Source organism: Eschscholzia californica, unplaced genomic scaffold, assembly GCF_041429995.1.
Source record: "Eschscholzia californica isolate CP2 unplaced genomic scaffold, dmEscCali1.0.p SCAF_3, whole genome shotgun sequence".
Taxonomy (NCBI): domain Eukaryota; kingdom Viridiplantae; phylum Streptophyta; class Magnoliopsida; order Ranunculales; family Papaveraceae; genus Eschscholzia; species Eschscholzia californica.
In genome coordinates, this window is record NW_028238420.1 from 51,409,369 (window position 1) to 51,427,306 (window position 17,938).

The following is a 17,938-nucleotide window of genomic DNA, read 5'->3' on the forward strand; positions in this document are numbered from 1 at the left end:
AAAGGGTTGGACTGACTCGATCTATATGGGTCAGACCTGAGATCGACCCAAAAGGTCATTCGAGTCGCTCCGACCAGGTACAAGTGTACAACCTAGTTGTGTTCGATATTAACCGGAGTGAATGGGTTAGCTCACCTTGGGTCCTTCCGAACTAGGGTGGATCGCCTTGCCCCCCTTCTAGATAGGTAGGCCGCCTGCCCTAGCTGTGAATGGGCAGACCTTGCCCTCAGGGACTTCGATCCAGATCCCTCTAGCGGTAGAGTAGAGGTTTTGAACTCATTCTAAGGCTTGGGAGTACGAAATTGTTGAGCCAAATATTGGTCAAAGAGCCCAATATTTGTAGAGTGTTTACATTGCAAAAGTTTTTTGTAGAGTGTCTCTAAATGTCCACCTAAAAAAGGCACTTTTTTTTTTTGTTGAACATAAAAAAAGGCACTTTAGAAATCCATTTTTGATCCTTCACACCTATAATGTTTAGAGTTTTTCTTGAATTACCAACTAAAGAAGCTCCTATTGCTTTCAAAGAGATGCCATCAAAATCTTTATAACAAGATAAGGGTATTTTTTAAAGGTCCCTGTTAATAACAAAAAAAAAATTAGGAGAAGGAAGTTTTGGGTAGAAATTAATTAATTTTTTTGTCCCCGTCAGACACTATCAATTTTTAGTTTCTTATTCCTCCATCTTCCTTCCCACCACCATCAACTCTGACAACCTTTATCATATTCCGGCAACCTCCACCATTAACTTCGGCGAACTCCACACCAAACCGGTCGTCTCCTCTTGCTTTCCCTCTCTATTTTATTCTCACTTCTCTCGCTCTTCTTTCCTCTCTCTCTCTCTCCCTCCCTCCCTCTCTCTCCTTTATCTCTTCTTTTTCTCTCTTCCTGCATCTCATTCTTTCTGTCTCTAAATTCCAGCGAAGGGGAAAAACCCTTCGCCGGAATTCAGAGACAGAAAAGGGGAAAGAGAGAAGAGAGAAAGAGGAGAAAATTGTTGCCAGTTGGCGGCGACATTCTTTCGAGTGTGTTTGGGGAATAGCTTTTGAGTTTTCCACATTTTTCTCCAAAAACTTAGAGCATCTCCAATGCAAAACTCAATCTTGGAAACTCGGAGTGCCACATAGAAATTTTTTGAGTTTTTCTTAAAAAATCATCTTCAATGCAAAACTCAACTAATATCTCAAAGATGATGTGTCGAGAGTCGAATAGAGATATCTCAAGAGGACACTCTATTTTCAGAGTGTCCTCTTGAGATATCTCTAATTATCCAACTCATCAATATTTAAATTTCAACCAATAGAAATCAAGTCTTCGTATATTTCCAAAATAACTAATTATTTTTTTACAAAAATAACCATGACACGTAATAAAATAAAAGAGTTTAGAGTGTTGCATTGGAGACATACAAGAATTGAGGATCTCTATTTTCGACACCTAAGAGTGAGAATCTCAATTGGAACTTGACAAATAGGACGAATAGAGATTTTTTCCGAGTTTTGCATTGGAGATGCTCTTATCTTTAAGGGTTGAGATTACATCTCCCAAACTTATCACTAAAGGTTGAGATTATGTCTCCCAAACTTATATTCAGTTGCTAAGATACATTTTAGAGAAATGCTAAAGTTACAAAAGATTTTGACAAAAAAAAGTTCTCAGCTGATGTGCCTGTTGTGGTTTGAAACTTTGACCAAATCTAAGTCGTCGAGAGATGAATATCACAACCGCCACATCCGCTGAGAACTTTCTTTTGTCAAAATCCTTTGTAACTCTAGCATCTCCCTACATTTTATATTCAGTTGCTAAGATTACATTTTCCAAACTTACGTGTAACTGTTGAAATTATAGAACAGTTCGTTCCCATCGAATACGGGTTATGTCGTCGTAATAAGAATGGAGGTGATTCCATCACCAATGATTTATCACTTGGATAATGAGGGCAACAAACACCCATATTTGAAGTAGGTGAAAAAAAATATCAAGTCAATAAGAGAAGAGTGTGGTGAACTTGAGCACATCGTGAGCACATGTAAATTATAGACCACAATAAAATTGATTTTAATTTTTTTTTTTTGTTGAAAAGAAAATTGGTTCAAGTTAAAAGGTCAAATTGTCTGTCAACAAATCAATATCCCCTGACCTCTCTTTCTCTTCTTCAAATCATCTTCACTTCCACTGATCATCTCTCTCTCTCTTAAAACTATGATCTGACAAGTTTCTCTCTCTAACCTCTCTCTCTATCAAGCAATTTTAACTTGGTAATGGATCCTACAATTTCTTTAGCAATTGGAAGTAGTAGGAGTACTAATAGTAGTAAGAAGCTTCGTATAATCAGTCGCTCCATCCGAAGAGGAAGTGGGAGAAGAGGTATTCCTTCATTTCATCTCCCAATTTCTTCTTATAACACGAAAAACACGAACAAGAAGATTACCTTCTCTTCTCTACTTCTAAAACCCTATTTTGCATATTCTTCTTCTTCTTCTTGTAATTCAACTCAATTTCAACAATGGTCGATTCAGTCTGTTTCTCCTGGTCACCAAGAATCTCATCATCATCACAATCACGATCACAATCACGATCACGATCATGATCATGAGCATGAGCATCATTACCACCACCACCATCATCATCAACACGGAGGAGAATCATCGAAACTGACTTCTTCTCAAGAGAAGGTTCTTCGATTTGCTAAAGCAATTGGGTGGGCTGATTTAGCGGGATTTTTAGGGGAGAATTTGCAGCTTTGTTGTTGTGCAACGGCTCTTCTTCTTGCTGCTGCTATTTGTCCTTATTTAGTTCCTAATCCAACTGTGAAGATTCTTCAGAATTCTCTTATTACCATTGCTTTCCCTCTTGTTGGGGTAAGTTAATCATTTTCATCCTATCTTATTAATATAATGTTTGTGGCTTTTGAATTAAGAAAAGGATCCCATTTCTTTGTCTATGTGCTAATTAGTTAGTAATCCTAGTATCACATTCCTTGAGTTTGATTTGGGTACCTCATACTGGAATTCTGAAATAAAGGAAGCAAAATTTTCGCCATCCTCCTTGAGTTAAAATTTACAAAGCTTGGACTTTAGATAAAAACTGAAATCAAATTCACTTCCTATTACAACTACTAAAGTTCCAAAAGTGCAAGTGTGAAGGTAAGGAGTGTTGGGTAGCGGATAACTGTTTTTGTTAATGAGGAAATATTATATTAGTCGCTATTTCTTGTGTCTGTTTCGCAAGTAAATGCGTAAGCCTCGAGACGCACCTCAAGGTGAGGCAGTCTGTTTTTGCCTCGAGGCGTACTCATTTACATAAAACGAAACAAAAGTTAGAAGCACCGTTTAAATTTATTCAAAAGAGGTAACAACATTTGCATTTCTTGTTTCTTGATCAGTTAAGTCTTCATATTGTCGTAGCAAAGTGAAAAAGACGACATTATATTATCTTTCTACATATATGTGCTATCATTTATCTTTCTAAAACCAAAAGAATTAGTGTATGCATTTTATGTATCGAAGCATATGCCTCAAGACAGAACTTCGCTTTTGGGAGCAAACCGCCTTGAGGTAGGAAAAAGTTTTTTAAACATTGTGCGAGTAAATAATAGTTTTCTTCACTTTCCACGACTCTATTATGTTTACCGTAATTGATTTGTTGCCTAAAAGGAAACTAAAAACATTTTCTTGCATAATAGGTCTATTGCTCTTCTCTATCTCTAGTGTGTTTACCTTGACGGGTTATAACTTATAAGTTAAAAGGAAACAATAAGCACTTTATAATATCTATGTCAGACAATTTTATTTTAATACCCTATTACTTTTTGTTATTGGACTTGTAAAACAACAACGCATGAAAACAGAAGTTCACAAAACCTGTCTGTTAATGTGGACCTCAGGTTTCAGCGGCACTTGATGCTCTAATTGATATTGCTGCTGGAAAAGTAAACATTCATGTTCTTATGGCTCTTGCGGCTTTCGCTTCTGTATTCATGGGAAACTCTTTGGAGGGAGGCTTACTTCTTGCGATGTTTAATCTGGCCCATATTGGTAAACTTCGTCACACCATCCATTTTTAGGTGACAAACAAATAATGTTTTATATTTCGTCTTCTGATTTCTTGGTTAACAGCTGAAGAATATTTCACTAGCCGTTCAATGGTTGATGTCAAGGAGTTGAAAGATAGCCATCCAGACTTTGCGCTTGTTTGTGAGGTGAAGGACGACGGGCTACCTCACCTATCGAATTTAACATATAATAAAGTCCCTCTGCATGACCTGGAAGTGGGTTCATATGTTTTGGTCAGAGCTGGTGAGGTCCGTGCTCATGTTCTTATTGTCAAATTGTCTCTTTCTTGCGCATGTGAAATATCTCTTAGTATGCACACGTTTTTATGTTCAGTCATTTAATGTATCTCTTGATTTGACTTCACACTTCTTTATTCTAATGAATTACTATGTGTGAGGCTTTTAAAACTTCATATAAATCAGCCTTGGAATATTGTTCCAAGGAAACAGTTTTGCCACTTCTACCTTCAGTCATTCAGAATTGCTTCCTCTTGTGTTGAATCATTCCCTGAGTTTCATGTATTTTGTTCTGATTCTTTTTGTACATTTGGATCACGTCTGCACTTCATACTCTTACTTCATTTTTTTCCCTGAATTTACTTCTTTTCTAGTTTTACATGTTGTTTTGCCTTTATGGAATACAATTGAAATTTATCCCTTCCAAAGTTATTTATTTATTTTTAATGACTACAATATAAGCTGGTGTTACAGTCTGTGCCAGTAGATGGTGAAGTTTTACAAGGGAGATCAACAATCACTATTGAGCACTTGACTGGTGAAGCTAAGCCACTTGAGATGAAAGTTGGGGATAGGATTCCTGGTGGTGCAAGAAACTTGGATGGTATGATGATAGTTAAGGTATTTTCTCCAAGATTATTGTATTACTGTCTTAAACATCTGATAAGAGGGAAGTAAAATGGGAAAAGTGCGACACTGTTACATCAAGCAACAATAATATCATGTAGAAATGACGCTGGTCTTAAGTCTGATGTTAACTCATTAGCGCGCTCTTGTTCTCAATCCTAATTTTCAATTCCTCTTGTTTATTTCTATGTCTGTCATACGTAGTCTACTTATGTGTTTTGTAGTTTAACGTGTCTATCATCTGCAGTCATCATATGAGAATCCTAAGATTGTTAAGCAGCTGGCATTTTAACTTCTTAGCGACAAACTTATCTATTGACCTTATTATTCAGGCAACAAAGACATGGAACGAGTCAACATTGAGCAGGATTGTGCAACTGACAGAAGAAGCTCACCTGAATAAGCCAAAGCTACAGAGGTGGCTAGATGAATTTGGGGAGCAGTACAGCAAGGTTGTAGTAGTGCTATCTCTTGCTGTAGCTATTCTCGGACCATTTCTTTTCAAGTGGCCCTTTATTGGAACATCAGGTATATTGAAGAGATTGCTTTTCATTCAGAAAGAAAATCTTATCAGGGAAATCGTTTTCTACTACCTTGTAATAGGTTCCTAATATGGCATCCTAGAAGAACTCAAGTCTGGTGCATCCGTACTAGTTGTTCACTTCCATGACTATAAGAGATCTCCAATTTAGTCATTCACTATTTACACATTAATATATGAATTAGTTAAATCTGGTATAGTAGCGTCAACGGGCCATCTTTCAAGATTCTCCACTTTACTTTTATAAAGAGTAGCTCCGATGGTTGTGAGTCTTCTGTCTTTTAAGCTCACTCAGAAGAACAACTCATTCATTTTAGCCAGTTTTATATTTTTACATGTGTTAGTAGATTCAATGATAATTACAGTTATATTCCTCAAGTTTGTCCCCTTCTGACCCGAAATAATGATCAGAAATGTTTTATACCTATCATAGTTTCGAAATGTTTGCATGACCTTATAACACTGCCTTATTGGGAACTTGTAGTCTGCAGAGGCTCTGTTTACCGTGCACTGGGGCTTATGGTTGCAGCATCACCATGTGCATTAGCAGTAGCTCCTCTGGCATATGCTACTGCTATCAGTGCGTGTGCCAGTAAGGTACTAATCCTCCTCTGAATTACTGATTAAGACTTCCTTGATTTTGTATTTCTTAAGGTAGGACTTGTGGAGTTGTATTAATGTAATATGCAATTAAGGGATATTTTATATATTCTTTTATGTTGTTTGTCTACGACTCAACATAGTGGTCTTATTATTACTTGCAGCTATTTTGTCATCTGACGTGAAAATACAGATCAACTTTGCATAACTATTCTACATCATGTTGCTTTCCGTTCCTGTTTGTTTTCTCAAAATATTTATGACAGGACCATAACATAAGTCAAAATCTCGAAGACACTACTTGCCGAATTGTTCTGCTAAACCAGTATGTTGAGCTGTATACTTTTATCATATAAAAGTGGCGACCCTTTGGACCCTCGTGATTATGCCATGTGTGTTCTGCTTCTTTCTCTAATAGTCTGAGTTCTTAGATCAAAATATATCTTTGTCAGCCAACAACATGCATTTTTACCGTTTCTTCAACTTGAAAGCAATTTTACAAAGTAACTAGTAAGTCATAGGAAAATTGGATGTAAAAAACAGCAATATTCATGTGAAAGTATTTGCTATAAGCCTACAGATTTGTAATGGACATGAAAAATGTGCATTAGAACCTTTCCTATTTATTTTATGCTAGGGAATATTGCTGAAGGGTGGGCACGTATTTGATGCTCTTGCATCATGTAACACCATTGCTTTTGATAAAACTGGAACACTGACAACTGGGGAGCTGATGTGTAAAGCTATTGAGCCCATTCATGGACATCAGCTAGAAGATGATAGATCGAGAGTTGCTTCTTGTTGTATCCCTAGTTGTGAAAAAGAGGCTCTTGCTGTAGCTGCTGCCATGGAAAAGGGGACTACTCATCCTATTGGAAGGTATTCTATATTGATTGAGCTGTCTGGACTGATATAGTTCCTCTGTAAATTGTAAAATGTATAGTTGCCTTGTCAATCCCATTCTTTCATTCTGGGTTCCTCCTCACTTCTTTACCTTCCTCTTATACGTCAAATGGAACTCGTTATTAGTTCCATTTGACTAGTTCTTTTTTTTTTGAAATATTTGATTCAATTGATGGGGAGAAAGAATTTACAAGAAGCCTAGATGGCTATTGACAAAAGAGAAAGGTCAAGAGACAGGAAAACGTTACAAAGAAAACATAAAAGCCTCCCAACGCCCGACCATATTAACAAAAGAGATGGTCTTAATGCTTAACCTTGAATCACAGTTTTATATGTTCTGAATTTCGAAAATCATTCTACCAGAAAGGTCAAGTCAAACCAACGAGTGTTTCTTTTTAAAAGTTTGAAAGAAGCTTTCTTGAATGATGTTATGAGTTATGCTTTTCATTATATAATAGTTAAATATTATACTTGTTCAGAGCTGTTGTGGACCACAGTGTGGGGAAAGATCTTCCTTCAGTTTCAATTGAAAATTTTGAGTCTTTACCTGGTAGAGGTCTATTTGCAACATTAATCGGCAATGAGGTAGTAACTCCTACATCTTACAAGCTTGTTTGTGTTTACTTAGTTTGCGTTGGCACTAACATGTAACTGCAATCATTTGTTATTTCTATAGTCAGGTAATCGAACTGGGGAGATGTTGAAGGCATCACTTGGTTCTATAGAGTACATTTCCTCACTTTGTAAATCTGAGGATGAGTCAAAGAAGATAAAGGAAGCTGTGAGCACGTCTGCTTATGGAAAAAATTTTGTTCATGCAGCTTTATCTGTCAATAAAAAGGTGTTCTGCTCTCTAAATTATTTAACATATTCTAGAGTATTTTGGATAAATTATTCATTCCACAAGGGTGAAAACAATGAAAAGCAAACTTCCGCTTTTCCCCAGTTGCTTGGAAGCGACACAAGTTTCTCGTCGAAAGTTTTGTTTAGAATAAATATTCAAAGAGCAAATTTTCTTTAACCTGAAAAGGGGCTTATCATCTTTTAAGATTTAAATCATTAAATTGAACCTGCGCCTCTGTCTCCTCTATAATCTATTGCATGCCAAAGTCCGATGATTTGTTTATGTTCTTCTGATGACATATCCTGTAAATTTACTATGGTACAGGTAACGCTATTTCATTTTGAGGATAAACCCCGACCTGGTGTTGAAAGTGTAATAGCTGAAATAAAAGATCATGGTAAGCTCCGGGTGATGATGTTAACTGGTGACCATGAGTCAAGTGCTTGGAGAGTTGCAAACACTGTAGGCATCAGTGAAGTATACAGTAGCCTGAAGCCTGAGGACAAACTCAATCAAGTAAAAAATATTTCAAGAGATATGGGTAAGACTCCTAATCTTCTGTACAGATTATTTCATTACGTAATGATCACAATACCATTTTGAAATGTTGGTCCAATACTCCGGTTAATTGATGATAGGCATGTCGAATTCTGGCAGCTACTTGAATCATTTACATTTGGATTCAACTACATTTGCTCTAACTCGTCCGTGCAAATAATGCTGGGTTACACTATTTTTTTTTACAAACTAATAAATCTCGTGTTAACCTAGCATTGTCCTTTATGTTATTAATCTCCAGTCATACATAGCGATACGCTTTAATAGTAACAGTTGTAAAAACAGTGTTTGTTTCTCATAATTGATTTAGCTAATCAAGTTCGATTATTTTACAGGGGGAGGTTTGATAATGGTAGGTGATGGGATCAATGATGCACCAGCTCTAGCAGCTGCTACTGTAGGCATTGTACTTGCCCAACGAGCCAGTGCAACAGCTATAGCTGTAGCAGATGTGCTATTATTGCAGGACAATATTTCTGGTGTTCCATTTTGTATTGCTAAAGCTCGTCAGACAACTTCACTGGTATTCACTTGTGAATCCTGTTTTATGTTTTACTTCCTAATATTGTATGTCTCGTTAATTAAGTCATGTCTGTGCTTGTAGGTGAAGCAAAGTGTGGCACTTGCACTATCATGCATTGTTTTTGCAGCTCTTCCATCGGTCTTGGGTGTTCTCCCACTATGGTTAACGGTATGTATATACTCATCTATATACACTATTTTTAGATCCCCATCGTCTTCCATAGTCCACCATCTACCTGTATTACATTGAAACCAGTATGAACATTGGTATCAGACACAGACACGTAGCGTTGGATACGACCCTATGTTACATGGCCACTATTATTGATATCAGTATTTCGCACCAAGTCAGAGGTATTGAATACTGTTACTGGAGAAGGCCATACGGAATACGACCCTACACAAAAAATTATCCTTTATGGTCCTATATGAGCGAATATAAATAAAATGCACCACATTATACCCATGAACTCACTGCAGTATCCAAGTATCCGACACGAGTATGTGTATCTAATGAGTCAAAAAATATATAAAAAAAATAGGACCATCCACATGTTACATGGTTATATTCCCATATAGGTTTCAAAGTCACCGTTCTTTTTGTAGCGACATGTTAATTCCGAAATACCTCTAAAATAGAGTTGGTTCTTTGATCTCTCATTCGAAACCGATCTAGATTTTGATACTATCACTTTTGACTGTCTTCATAGGTTCTTCTGCACGAAGGCGGTACTCTACTTGTTTGTCTAAATTCAATCCGAGCTTTAAATAACCCAACATGGTCTTGGAAGCAAGACTTCGATCACATGGTAGAAGGATTTAAGTTATCTATCGCTACATTGTTGAAGAGACCTACATCCTCAAGTACAATCCACGCTGCACCCCTCTGATTTAAACCTTCACATTGTAAGTGTCAATTGTTTTTTTTCTCCTTTCATGAACCCTTTGCTAGAAAGGTTTTAGAATTATTTGTACAAGAAAGAAAAGCGTGTGAAAATAACAAATGAGTTTATTGAAGTATCTTCGTAACTTGCTTATTTCTTTACTATAAGGGTGAAATAAGAGTTAAAGCAACAAATCGAAACCACAAATCGAAACCACAAACCCTTTGCTTAGACCCCATTTTCTGCCAGTCGAAACCACAAATCGGACACGTAGGATTTTGGTGCATGCATGACCAGTCTCGCTGTCATTATTAAATTCTTTATAGCCTTTGTGTTTCCAAGAGGTTTTATCACTTTAACCAATAATTTGTCCGATATACTGTTTTGGCCCCATTTTCTGACTGTTCGTATAGGAGTCGTCGGGTACTTTGTTCTCTTCCACTTTTACATTTATCTGCAGCGATACACATGATGTTCTTTACTTATTTATTGCGTTCTTTGCAAGTTTTGAAACTTGCTGAAAAATTTACGGTTCAAGTGGGTTGGCTTTGGAAGGAGAAATTGCAAATCTTAATTCCCATTTCATTTTGTTTCTTCATTTGAAATAGAATCCTATTATTCAACCTCATTATTCAGAATGCCAACCAGACACCAAATCAAAATCCCAAGGATGGTTGAAGACTAATTCTTTTTGTATCTCTGCATGTTCATTTTTCTTATAGGGACTCTAAGAGTGGTCACATTCAACATCATGTGGGTACATCATGTATAATTACATGAATTGAATAAGCTCGATAAAAACTATCATTAAAGACATGTTGAGCTCTAAAGGCCATTGAACTTGTGACCTCCGGGTTCTCTGAGTAGATCTACAACCAACTAGCCAAGCAGTCGTTGACTCTCCATCTTCACTAACCTCTCATCTGTACATTTATATATCTTTTGGCGTAAATTAGTCTACCTCTTTTGGCCATAATAATTTACACAATTTTATTTAACTACACATCTTTAGGCGTTTCTTCTAGTCCACAACTTTTCCCAATTTGCACTCATCCTAGGCAATTTTTACATTTTTTTTGGCACTTTCTCTTGTCTACCACTTTTCCGAGTATACATACTAGTTCCCACCGAGACCCTGCTGCGCCTTTCATCAACAAGCTCTTTACCTAGCTTGACAACAACCTTTCTTCAGAGTAGTTACCAACTTAGTTTCCACCCTCTAGGTGAAGGGTTCGAGGTTCAAGACACGAAATCATACCCCTTAATGTATACCCGCTGACATTCAAAAAGTACATTGGGACTAATTTTTACAAGCCCAACTTAAATGAAGCCCAACCCAACATCAACTAGGGTTAAAGAAACAAAAGAAAATCGTTTGTGATTCTATTTGATCCAGCAGCCGCAGGAGAAACACAAGTGTGGAAATCCAATCATTCACTCTCATCTTCCAAGTACAAAATCCAACAAGTAAGCTTCTCTGCTTTTATCCTCTTCTTATACCTCTTCTTGTTAAATGTTTGGGTTTGAGGTATTTTAAGTGATGAATCAAACTGTATAGATAAAATATCAGTACAAATCGATCTACTTCATTTTATCATACTTACCCATTTTGCTTACCACTACTAAATGTGGTAGGTGTATATAAGTTGTATAAATACATGTCATGACCTGATGACTCCTCTTGTTTGTGTACTTCAAATTATCTATCTACTAATAGACATGGAAAGCAGTGGAAACAGCAACACAACATTGGAAGAAGAAGATAACCAGAGTGAAAATATGATGATGGACCATGAGACAAATATATTTGCTCAAATATCTTGCGAAAACAAAAAAATGGTTGAGTTTTTAAGGAGAAAAGAAATAGAAAGAAATGATAGGTATGCCCAAGCGAGTTATAATGTGATTTATCATCAACTTAGGATGGTTGAACTTGAGAATGAGCTTAAGAGGTTACAGGCTGAAAAGGCAAAAATAGAGAAAGAAATTATGGACAAGGATCTTAACTCCACACCCGACTCAATTGCACGCGAGTATTTTCGTATAAAAAAACTAGAAATCATCAAAAGAAATTCTGAAATAGGTGGATCATAGCTTTCTATACGAAGGCAGGCGGCGAAGACTTAGACTAATTAATGTAGTGGTTTTTACCGTGTTTGTAATATTCTATGTATTGTAATATTATACTAAATCATGAAAAGAAACTCTCCAACTATATTAAACCAAGAGTTTCAGTTGCAGCTCTATTCCGGCCGCTTTCCGCCTATGCTTATTTGTTGTGAGTTTTATATGTGATGTAATATTTTACTTGCAGTATTTGTAGTTTGCGATAGTTTTATCAAGAACAGAAGAAGGAAAACTTATTGGACTAAAATTCAAGCTCTTCTTGTTAAAAACGCAACCTGCGGCCTTTTGACTTGGTAAATTTAGTTCCTCTCTCATTAGCTAGAGGAGCCTTAATTGCTGTACTTGGGACAAGGTTCACACAATTCAACTCTAATGCCCTGAAAGCTGTTTTTGTTTGATTTCCGCAGTGGTTCTATTTCCATTGACTTCATTCAAAGAGCGAGATCTTGAAATCCTAAGACTCGGGTCCACCGAATGAAGATGAAATCAGTGGACTTGAGTGAAATTTGTAACAAAATTTCTCCAATTTGAGTTGTATGCAATAATGGTGGTATAGTTTAGCCACAAAATCAACTCGAACGCATTGCATTTTTTTCCAAAGATGGTATGGTTTTAGTCCAATATCGATCATTCTACAAACACTTCCTCAAAATCAATCAAATATAAGTCACCATGGTTAAACTAACTGATTTCAACCATGAAAACCACTGAGAATATCTAATTTGAATTCGTTCGAGTGGTGAGTTTAGAGAGAAAGAAAGAGACTTCAAAAATTATCTTTTAACTTCAAAAATTAACAAATGAATAAGAATGAAAAGTTTTACACCGTTTTATATACACTTTCGCTTTTCTTTTATGTTTTCATAATTTTGTTTGTTTTTCGTCAGTAGGATGAGTACGGATGAAAGAAAAGTAAAATTAGAGGCATTTCTTCCAATTTGGCTCCATATAGAATCGATAACCGTCTTACGAAATGAAAAACAAACAACTTTATATCACTCTCTGCTTTTAGTTGATTGATGAGTACGGACATCTAAGCATCAAAGTCAGGTGCATCTTTTTTATTTAATTCAAATAGTTTCAGTTAACGTCTTATCGACTGAAAACCAAGAGCAACACTTATAGAACCCAATAATAAATCAATGGGGTGCCTAAATTTTACCTCTTGCCAACTTAAGACCAGGCCCAACCCAACATCAACTAGGGTTAAGTAACAAACTTTTGTTTGTTTTTCACTCTTGTTTGACTCACCACCAGTAGCCGCAAGAGAAAACAAGTGAGGAAATCGACTCGCTCCCTCTCATCTTCAAAATTCAAAATCCAACAAGTAAGCTCTTCTCTTTCTTTTTTTTCTCCGCTTCTTATACTTCTTCTTGTTGAATGCTTGGGTTGCTTAAAATGTTGAGTTATGAGGTATTTTAAGTGATCAATCTGAGCTGTACGGATAAAAATAGACATGTAAATTAAGTACTATTAATACATCTTTTGGCATAATGTACCACTAATTACTCACATCTTAACCGTGAGAAATGCTAAATGGCTGGACAAACTACAGGTGGGATTGTGGGAATGGTGGTGTTGTCCTGCTCCAATTGACCATATCATTTCTTTCTCCCCAAGGTCACCAATTGGAGCTGCCCCCATCACCATTCCACCTGTGGCCGGCCCAACGTTTCGAGCCATTTAGTATTTTTGTTAGGAAAAACGAAAAAGGGGAGATGCTAGAGTTACAAAGGATTTCAATAAGTGTAGGGAGCCCGCCAAATGGGGTAGACGGGTTGGAGGGAGTCCCAATTTGGCGGGCTCCCTAGACTCACTAAAAGGATTTTGACTAAAGAAAGTTACCTGCTGATGTGGCGGTTGTGATATTCATCTCTCAACGGCCTAGATTTGGTCAAAGTTTGAAATCACAACCGCCACATCAACTGAGGACTATCTTTTGTCAATATCTTTTGTCAAAATCTTTTGTAACTTTAGCATTTCCCAAATGGATAATTCTCGGGCACAATCCTGGCCGAGATATATGGCGGGCTGAGATTTAGAGAGGAAGCCAAATACATAATCTCAGCCCGTCACATATCCTGTCCGGGGATTCTATAACTGCTGTTTTTGTTAACCCATTTTGTTTGCCAGTACATGTGTATAAGGTTTATAAATGTCTTGTCTTGTTGATATAGTTGAAAATAGGTCTATAAGACATGGCAAGTAGTAGGACAAAAAGAATCACATTGGAAGAAGATAGCCAGAGTGCAACAAGAATACTCGAGGCAGCAGATTACTACAATCGTCCTGCAAAAAAGAAGAAAGTGGATAGTAGAAAGACGACAGACGATTATGAGACAAAAATGTTGGCTCAAATAAATGACACAGATGATGAACTCCTTAAGTTTTTAAGGAGAAGAGAAACGGAAAAAAAGGAAAGGTACGCCCAAATACATAAAGAAATTGAGATTCGTCGACAAATTATGATGCTACAAGTTGAGAACGATCGTACTAAGTTAGAGGTAGAGTGTATGGAGATTGATCTTAATTCTACACATAGCCAAATGGCCCATGAATATTTTAAGAGGGAAAAAATTGAGATCATGAGAAAATATTCTAAAATAGGTGAATTGTCACCATCATCTAGCTCTCTTCCAAAAGGAAGAGACGACTTACCCGACCACTAGTCTAGTTAGTGGTTTTAACTGTGTGTGTGTGTAAGGTGCTCATTGTACTTATATTAATAGCATTCTGCTACCCTTAATGTAATGAGCTTTCTACTATACTATGTTATGTAGTGTTCTAAGTTGACCTAATGTATTTGTATTTTTTCAAGTGTTAGTCAAGAAAAGTTCAAATTCAAAAAATAAAGGTTCAATTTTTACTACTACCCAATCTCTTGTACAAAATTCTAGTAAGGGAAGGTGGTGCATGAAGAGTTAGTGAGATATCAAAGTAGAAAAACTAGACATAAGAAGCTTACCTAAATCCTAAAAAAAACCTTTAGCTTGGTTCAAGCTTACAATTTAATAGGAGTGTCTGGATTTTCCGGTATCTCATATATCATCTCACAAAGAGCATTTTCAATGCAAAACTCATAGAAAATTTGGGTACCTTCTGTGTCAAGTGTGTATTGAGATTCTCTGTCTTAGATTTCAGTATCAAGATACTCACTTCTTAAGGCATCTTCAATGCTTCATTTGAAAACTTAAAAATTACTTAGGTGTCATTTTCTAGATGGTAGTTTTGTTTTAATGTTGAGTGGACAATTGATATTCTTAAGAGCATCTCCAATGCAAAACTAAAAGAAACTCAAATTGTCTTATGTGTCAAGGTTCGATTGAGTTTCTCTTTCCTAGATGTCAATATTGAGATCCTCAATTCAAAAGACAATCTCCAATGCAACACTCTAAAAACTTAAAAATAACTTAAGTGTCATTCCTAGATGGTTAGATTTGCTATTAATATTGAGTGACCAATTGAGATCCTCAAAAGAAATCTCAAATATTGAGTTTCTTTTTGTAGATATCTTAATATTAAATGATGCCACGTCATTTTGAGAACAAAATTGAGTGTTGCATTGGAGAGAGTTTTCTTCAAAAAAAAAAAAACTCAAAAAATCCTAGGTGTCACTTTGAGTTTTTCAATTTGAATGTTGCATTGGAGATGCTCTAAGAAAAATCTCAAATATTAAGTTTCTTCTTCAGACATTAGAATTAAATGTTGTCACAACGTCTTAAGGCTCAAATTGAGTTTTACATTGGACAAAAAAATTGTGAAAAGCTCAAAAATTCTCGGTAGCACTTCAAGTTTTTAAGTTTGAGTCTTGCATTGGAGATGCTCTAAGATCTCGAATGAGCATATACAAACCCTAAGGAAGCAACTTGGTTAGTTTGGTCGTGGGGACCTTCCTCAGAAATCACTAGTTTGAATACCCGCAAAACTACTAAAGTATGACTCAACTAGATAAATTGTGTCGACTTCAACAAAAAATAAAAGATAATTTGTGTTGACCATTACTAGTTTGGGATCTCTTCTTTTCTGAAAATTTTTTAGTTTTCGACCTTTGCTTAAAAAAGTAAGCTCCTACATTTGATTTCACATATAAACAATACATATTTAAGATTACTGGTTGGGATTTTGATCATTTCTTTACAGGGTTTGGTAAGAAAATCTACCATATTTAAGATTAACAAAAAGAGGAACTCAAAAGAGTTTCACGGAGGACTATTATATAAGAACATTGAGGAATACTCCGTTATAGGAAGGTTAACCCATCAGTTGATCCTCCTGGGTTCTTCTTTTCTTGAACAGAAGAGATTTCTCTGGTGATGAAGAAACAGATGAAATCAGAGTTGGTGATTCATTTGATCTGTCATAACTAAAAGAAAGTTCTATTACACCATTTGGGCTATTTGGAATTGAATCATACTTCTTTTTGTTGTTATGATTTCTGTAATGGCTTATCCTAACCGCTTTCTGGATGAATTCATAGCAGTCATTAATTTCTCCCTGTAAAAATTGTAGTCTAGATTCTAACATTAATGGGTTTCTTGTTTCATGTTAAATTAAACATTTAAACTCAGTAATCTACAGAAATTTGAAACCCAAACCTTGCTGAATTTTAGAACGCCCATGAGTTGATTTTGATATTTGAGTGGATCATCAGTTTCAACATGATCAATCACATGTAGCATGATGGCAGTAGCTAATACAGATGGACGATATCTAAAAACCCTTGAATCTGAAATTAGAAACCCAAGTTCAGATTAGATCAATGGGGGTGGGAAATCATAAAGGTCACATTTTTTATGAAGTTTTTGTTTACCTGAAACAACTAAGAGAAGAAGATGTTCACATTTCTGGAGGAATTCCCAATGTAGATTGTTCTTCAATTCAAGTCTTCTAATAATGTGATCAAAATATGAAAATGGGGTTACTGGATTCATCCGCCATTGAAGTGTTGAAAGTATCAGAAGCTCCATTTTCTGAATAGTTTTTGGTTCAAAAACAAACTTTGTTTTAACTACCTGAAAAAACAGATAAATTAACAGAAACCCAGATTCCAAAATGAGGTTTTAACCAATACCCAAACTTTAAAATCAAAGATTTAGGGCTATTGTATCTCTATACCTGTAAATCAAAGAGAAGAGGAACTTGGGTTTCTTCAACTTTAGCAGCTAAAGAGAGACAAGCAACAGAAACAAGTTGGGTCATCCATGGTTTATCTCTCTGGAAATGAAGGGTAGAAGAAAGAAACCTATCTAAGTAGTTAACAGAGAGAATAGCAGTAAGAGGAGAAAAGGAATAATGAGAAATAACCGTTAAAATCTGATCAATAGCTTCTTTACGAACTGATTCAAGATATTGATTAGTTTCAACATCATTTATTATGAAATGGGTTTCTTGTTCTTTAGAAAGTAGAGATTGAAGTTCTTCATCTTCCCAAAACATGTCTTGTTTTGATACTAACAGTATAGGAAGAAGAGATGGTTTTTTTGGTTTTCCTTCTTCTTCCTCCTCATTTAATCCTTCTATATCCTCCTCCCAACATTCTTCTTCGCAGAAAAGAGAATCGAAAAGACAGACCTTCCTCTGTTCTTGTTCTTGTTCTTGTTCTGGGTGTGGATCAATATCCATCTTCTCCTGAGAAGAAGAGGTTTAAGCTTATGTTCACCCCTTACTTCAATACAAACAACTGAACCATCTCTCTCTATAATATAAGGACTGCAGAGAGAAACAGGGGAGAAAGGGACAGGGGTGGCCCTGGGCCAAAGCGAACAAAGCGTCGCTTCGGGCCACCAGCTTTTAGGGGCCACCGAGACATTAATTTCTATAAGAAATATACAAGAAGTCCAACTTTCTAACAAAATTATAAGGGTCTCATTTAAAAAATGTTAAGTAAAAAGGGCCACCAAATTTGATGATCTTTAAATAGATGGTGGGCTCAACAGTTTGTTTGATTTATGTGAAAGTAGAGTAGAAAGTGTTGATTCAAAAACTGGTGGAGACAAGTTATGATTACGAGAAGCTTAACCCATTTAAAAAATGTTAAGTAAAAA

At 36.1% G+C, this 17,938-nt stretch overlaps 2 protein-coding genes and 1 long non-coding RNA gene across 5 annotated transcripts; 2 read left to right on the forward strand and 1 right to left on the reverse strand.

Annotated features, from left to right (window-relative positions):
- The first annotated feature begins 1,253 nt into the window (after positions 1-1,253).
- On the forward strand, positions 1,254-9,920 carry HMA1 (heavy metal atpase 1). The gene is made up of 13 exons (XM_086665113.1): positions 1,254-2,858; positions 3,884-4,034; positions 4,116-4,300; positions 4,763-4,909; positions 5,248-5,443; positions 5,941-6,053; positions 6,694-6,935; positions 7,439-7,544; positions 7,636-7,800; positions 8,128-8,344; positions 8,697-8,884; positions 8,966-9,052; positions 9,594-9,920. The coding sequence occupies exons 1-13, from the start codon at positions 2,259-2,261 to the stop codon at positions 9,771-9,773; spliced, it is 2,577 nt and encodes an 858-aa protein (XP_086521239.1). The 5' UTR covers positions 1,254-2,258; the 3' UTR covers positions 9,774-9,920.
- Positions 9,921-13,128: 3,208 nt separating this feature from the next.
- LOC147551576 (uncharacterized) lies at positions 13,129-14,766 on the forward strand. The gene is made up of 2 exons (XR_015236695.1): positions 13,129-13,221; positions 14,072-14,766. It is a non-coding gene; the product is annotated as an uncharacterized LOC147551576 (long non-coding RNA).
- A 1,206-nt stretch (positions 14,767-15,972) lies between these two features.
- Positions 15,973-17,617, reverse strand: LOC147551577 (cyclin-D3-2-like). 3 transcript variants are annotated; one of them, XM_086665116.1, is made up of 5 exons: positions 17,010-17,607; positions 16,705-16,906; positions 16,490-16,620; positions 16,309-16,388; positions 15,973-16,201 (listed from the first exon to the last, which is right to left on the reverse strand). In XM_086665116.1, the coding sequence occupies exons 1-5, from the start codon at positions 17,514-17,516 to the stop codon at positions 16,135-16,137; spliced, it is 987 nt and encodes a 328-aa protein (XP_086521242.1). In that variant the 5' UTR covers positions 17,517-17,607; the 3' UTR covers positions 15,973-16,134. The 3 variants fall into 3 exon arrangements, with proteins under 3 accessions (XP_086521242.1, XP_086521241.1, XP_086521240.1); XM_086665115.1 differs by having other exon boundaries at positions 15,973-16,388; positions 17,010-17,108; positions 17,199-17,581; XM_086665114.1 differs by having other exon boundaries at positions 15,973-16,388; positions 17,010-17,617.
- Positions 17,618-17,938: the final 321 nt, after the last annotated feature.

Coding starts and splice junctions, on each gene's coding strand:
- LOC147551577 (XM_086665114.1), bottom strand. CDS start 17,516: ATGGATATTGATCCACACCCAGAACAAGAACAAGAACAAGAACAGAGG. Junction 16,907..17,009: donor CTCTTCTCTTTGATTTACAG/GTATAGAGATAC, acceptor CTGTTTTTTCAG/GTAGTTAAAACAAAGTTTGT. Junction 16,389..16,489: donor GCGTTCTAAAATTCAGCAAG/GTTTGGGTTTCA, acceptor CAATTTTTACAG/GGAGAAATTAATGACTGCTA.
- HMA1 (XM_086665113.1), top strand. CDS start 2,259: ATGGATCCTACAATTTCTTTAGCAATTGGAAGTAGTAGGAGTACTAAT. Junction 2,859..3,883: donor TTGCTTTCCCTCTTGTTGGG/GTAAGTTAATCA, acceptor TGTGGACCTCAG/GTTTCAGCGGCACTTGATGC. Junction 8,885..8,965: donor CTCGTCAGACAACTTCACTG/GTATTCACTTGT, acceptor CTGTGCTTGTAG/GTGAAGCAAAGTGTGGCACT.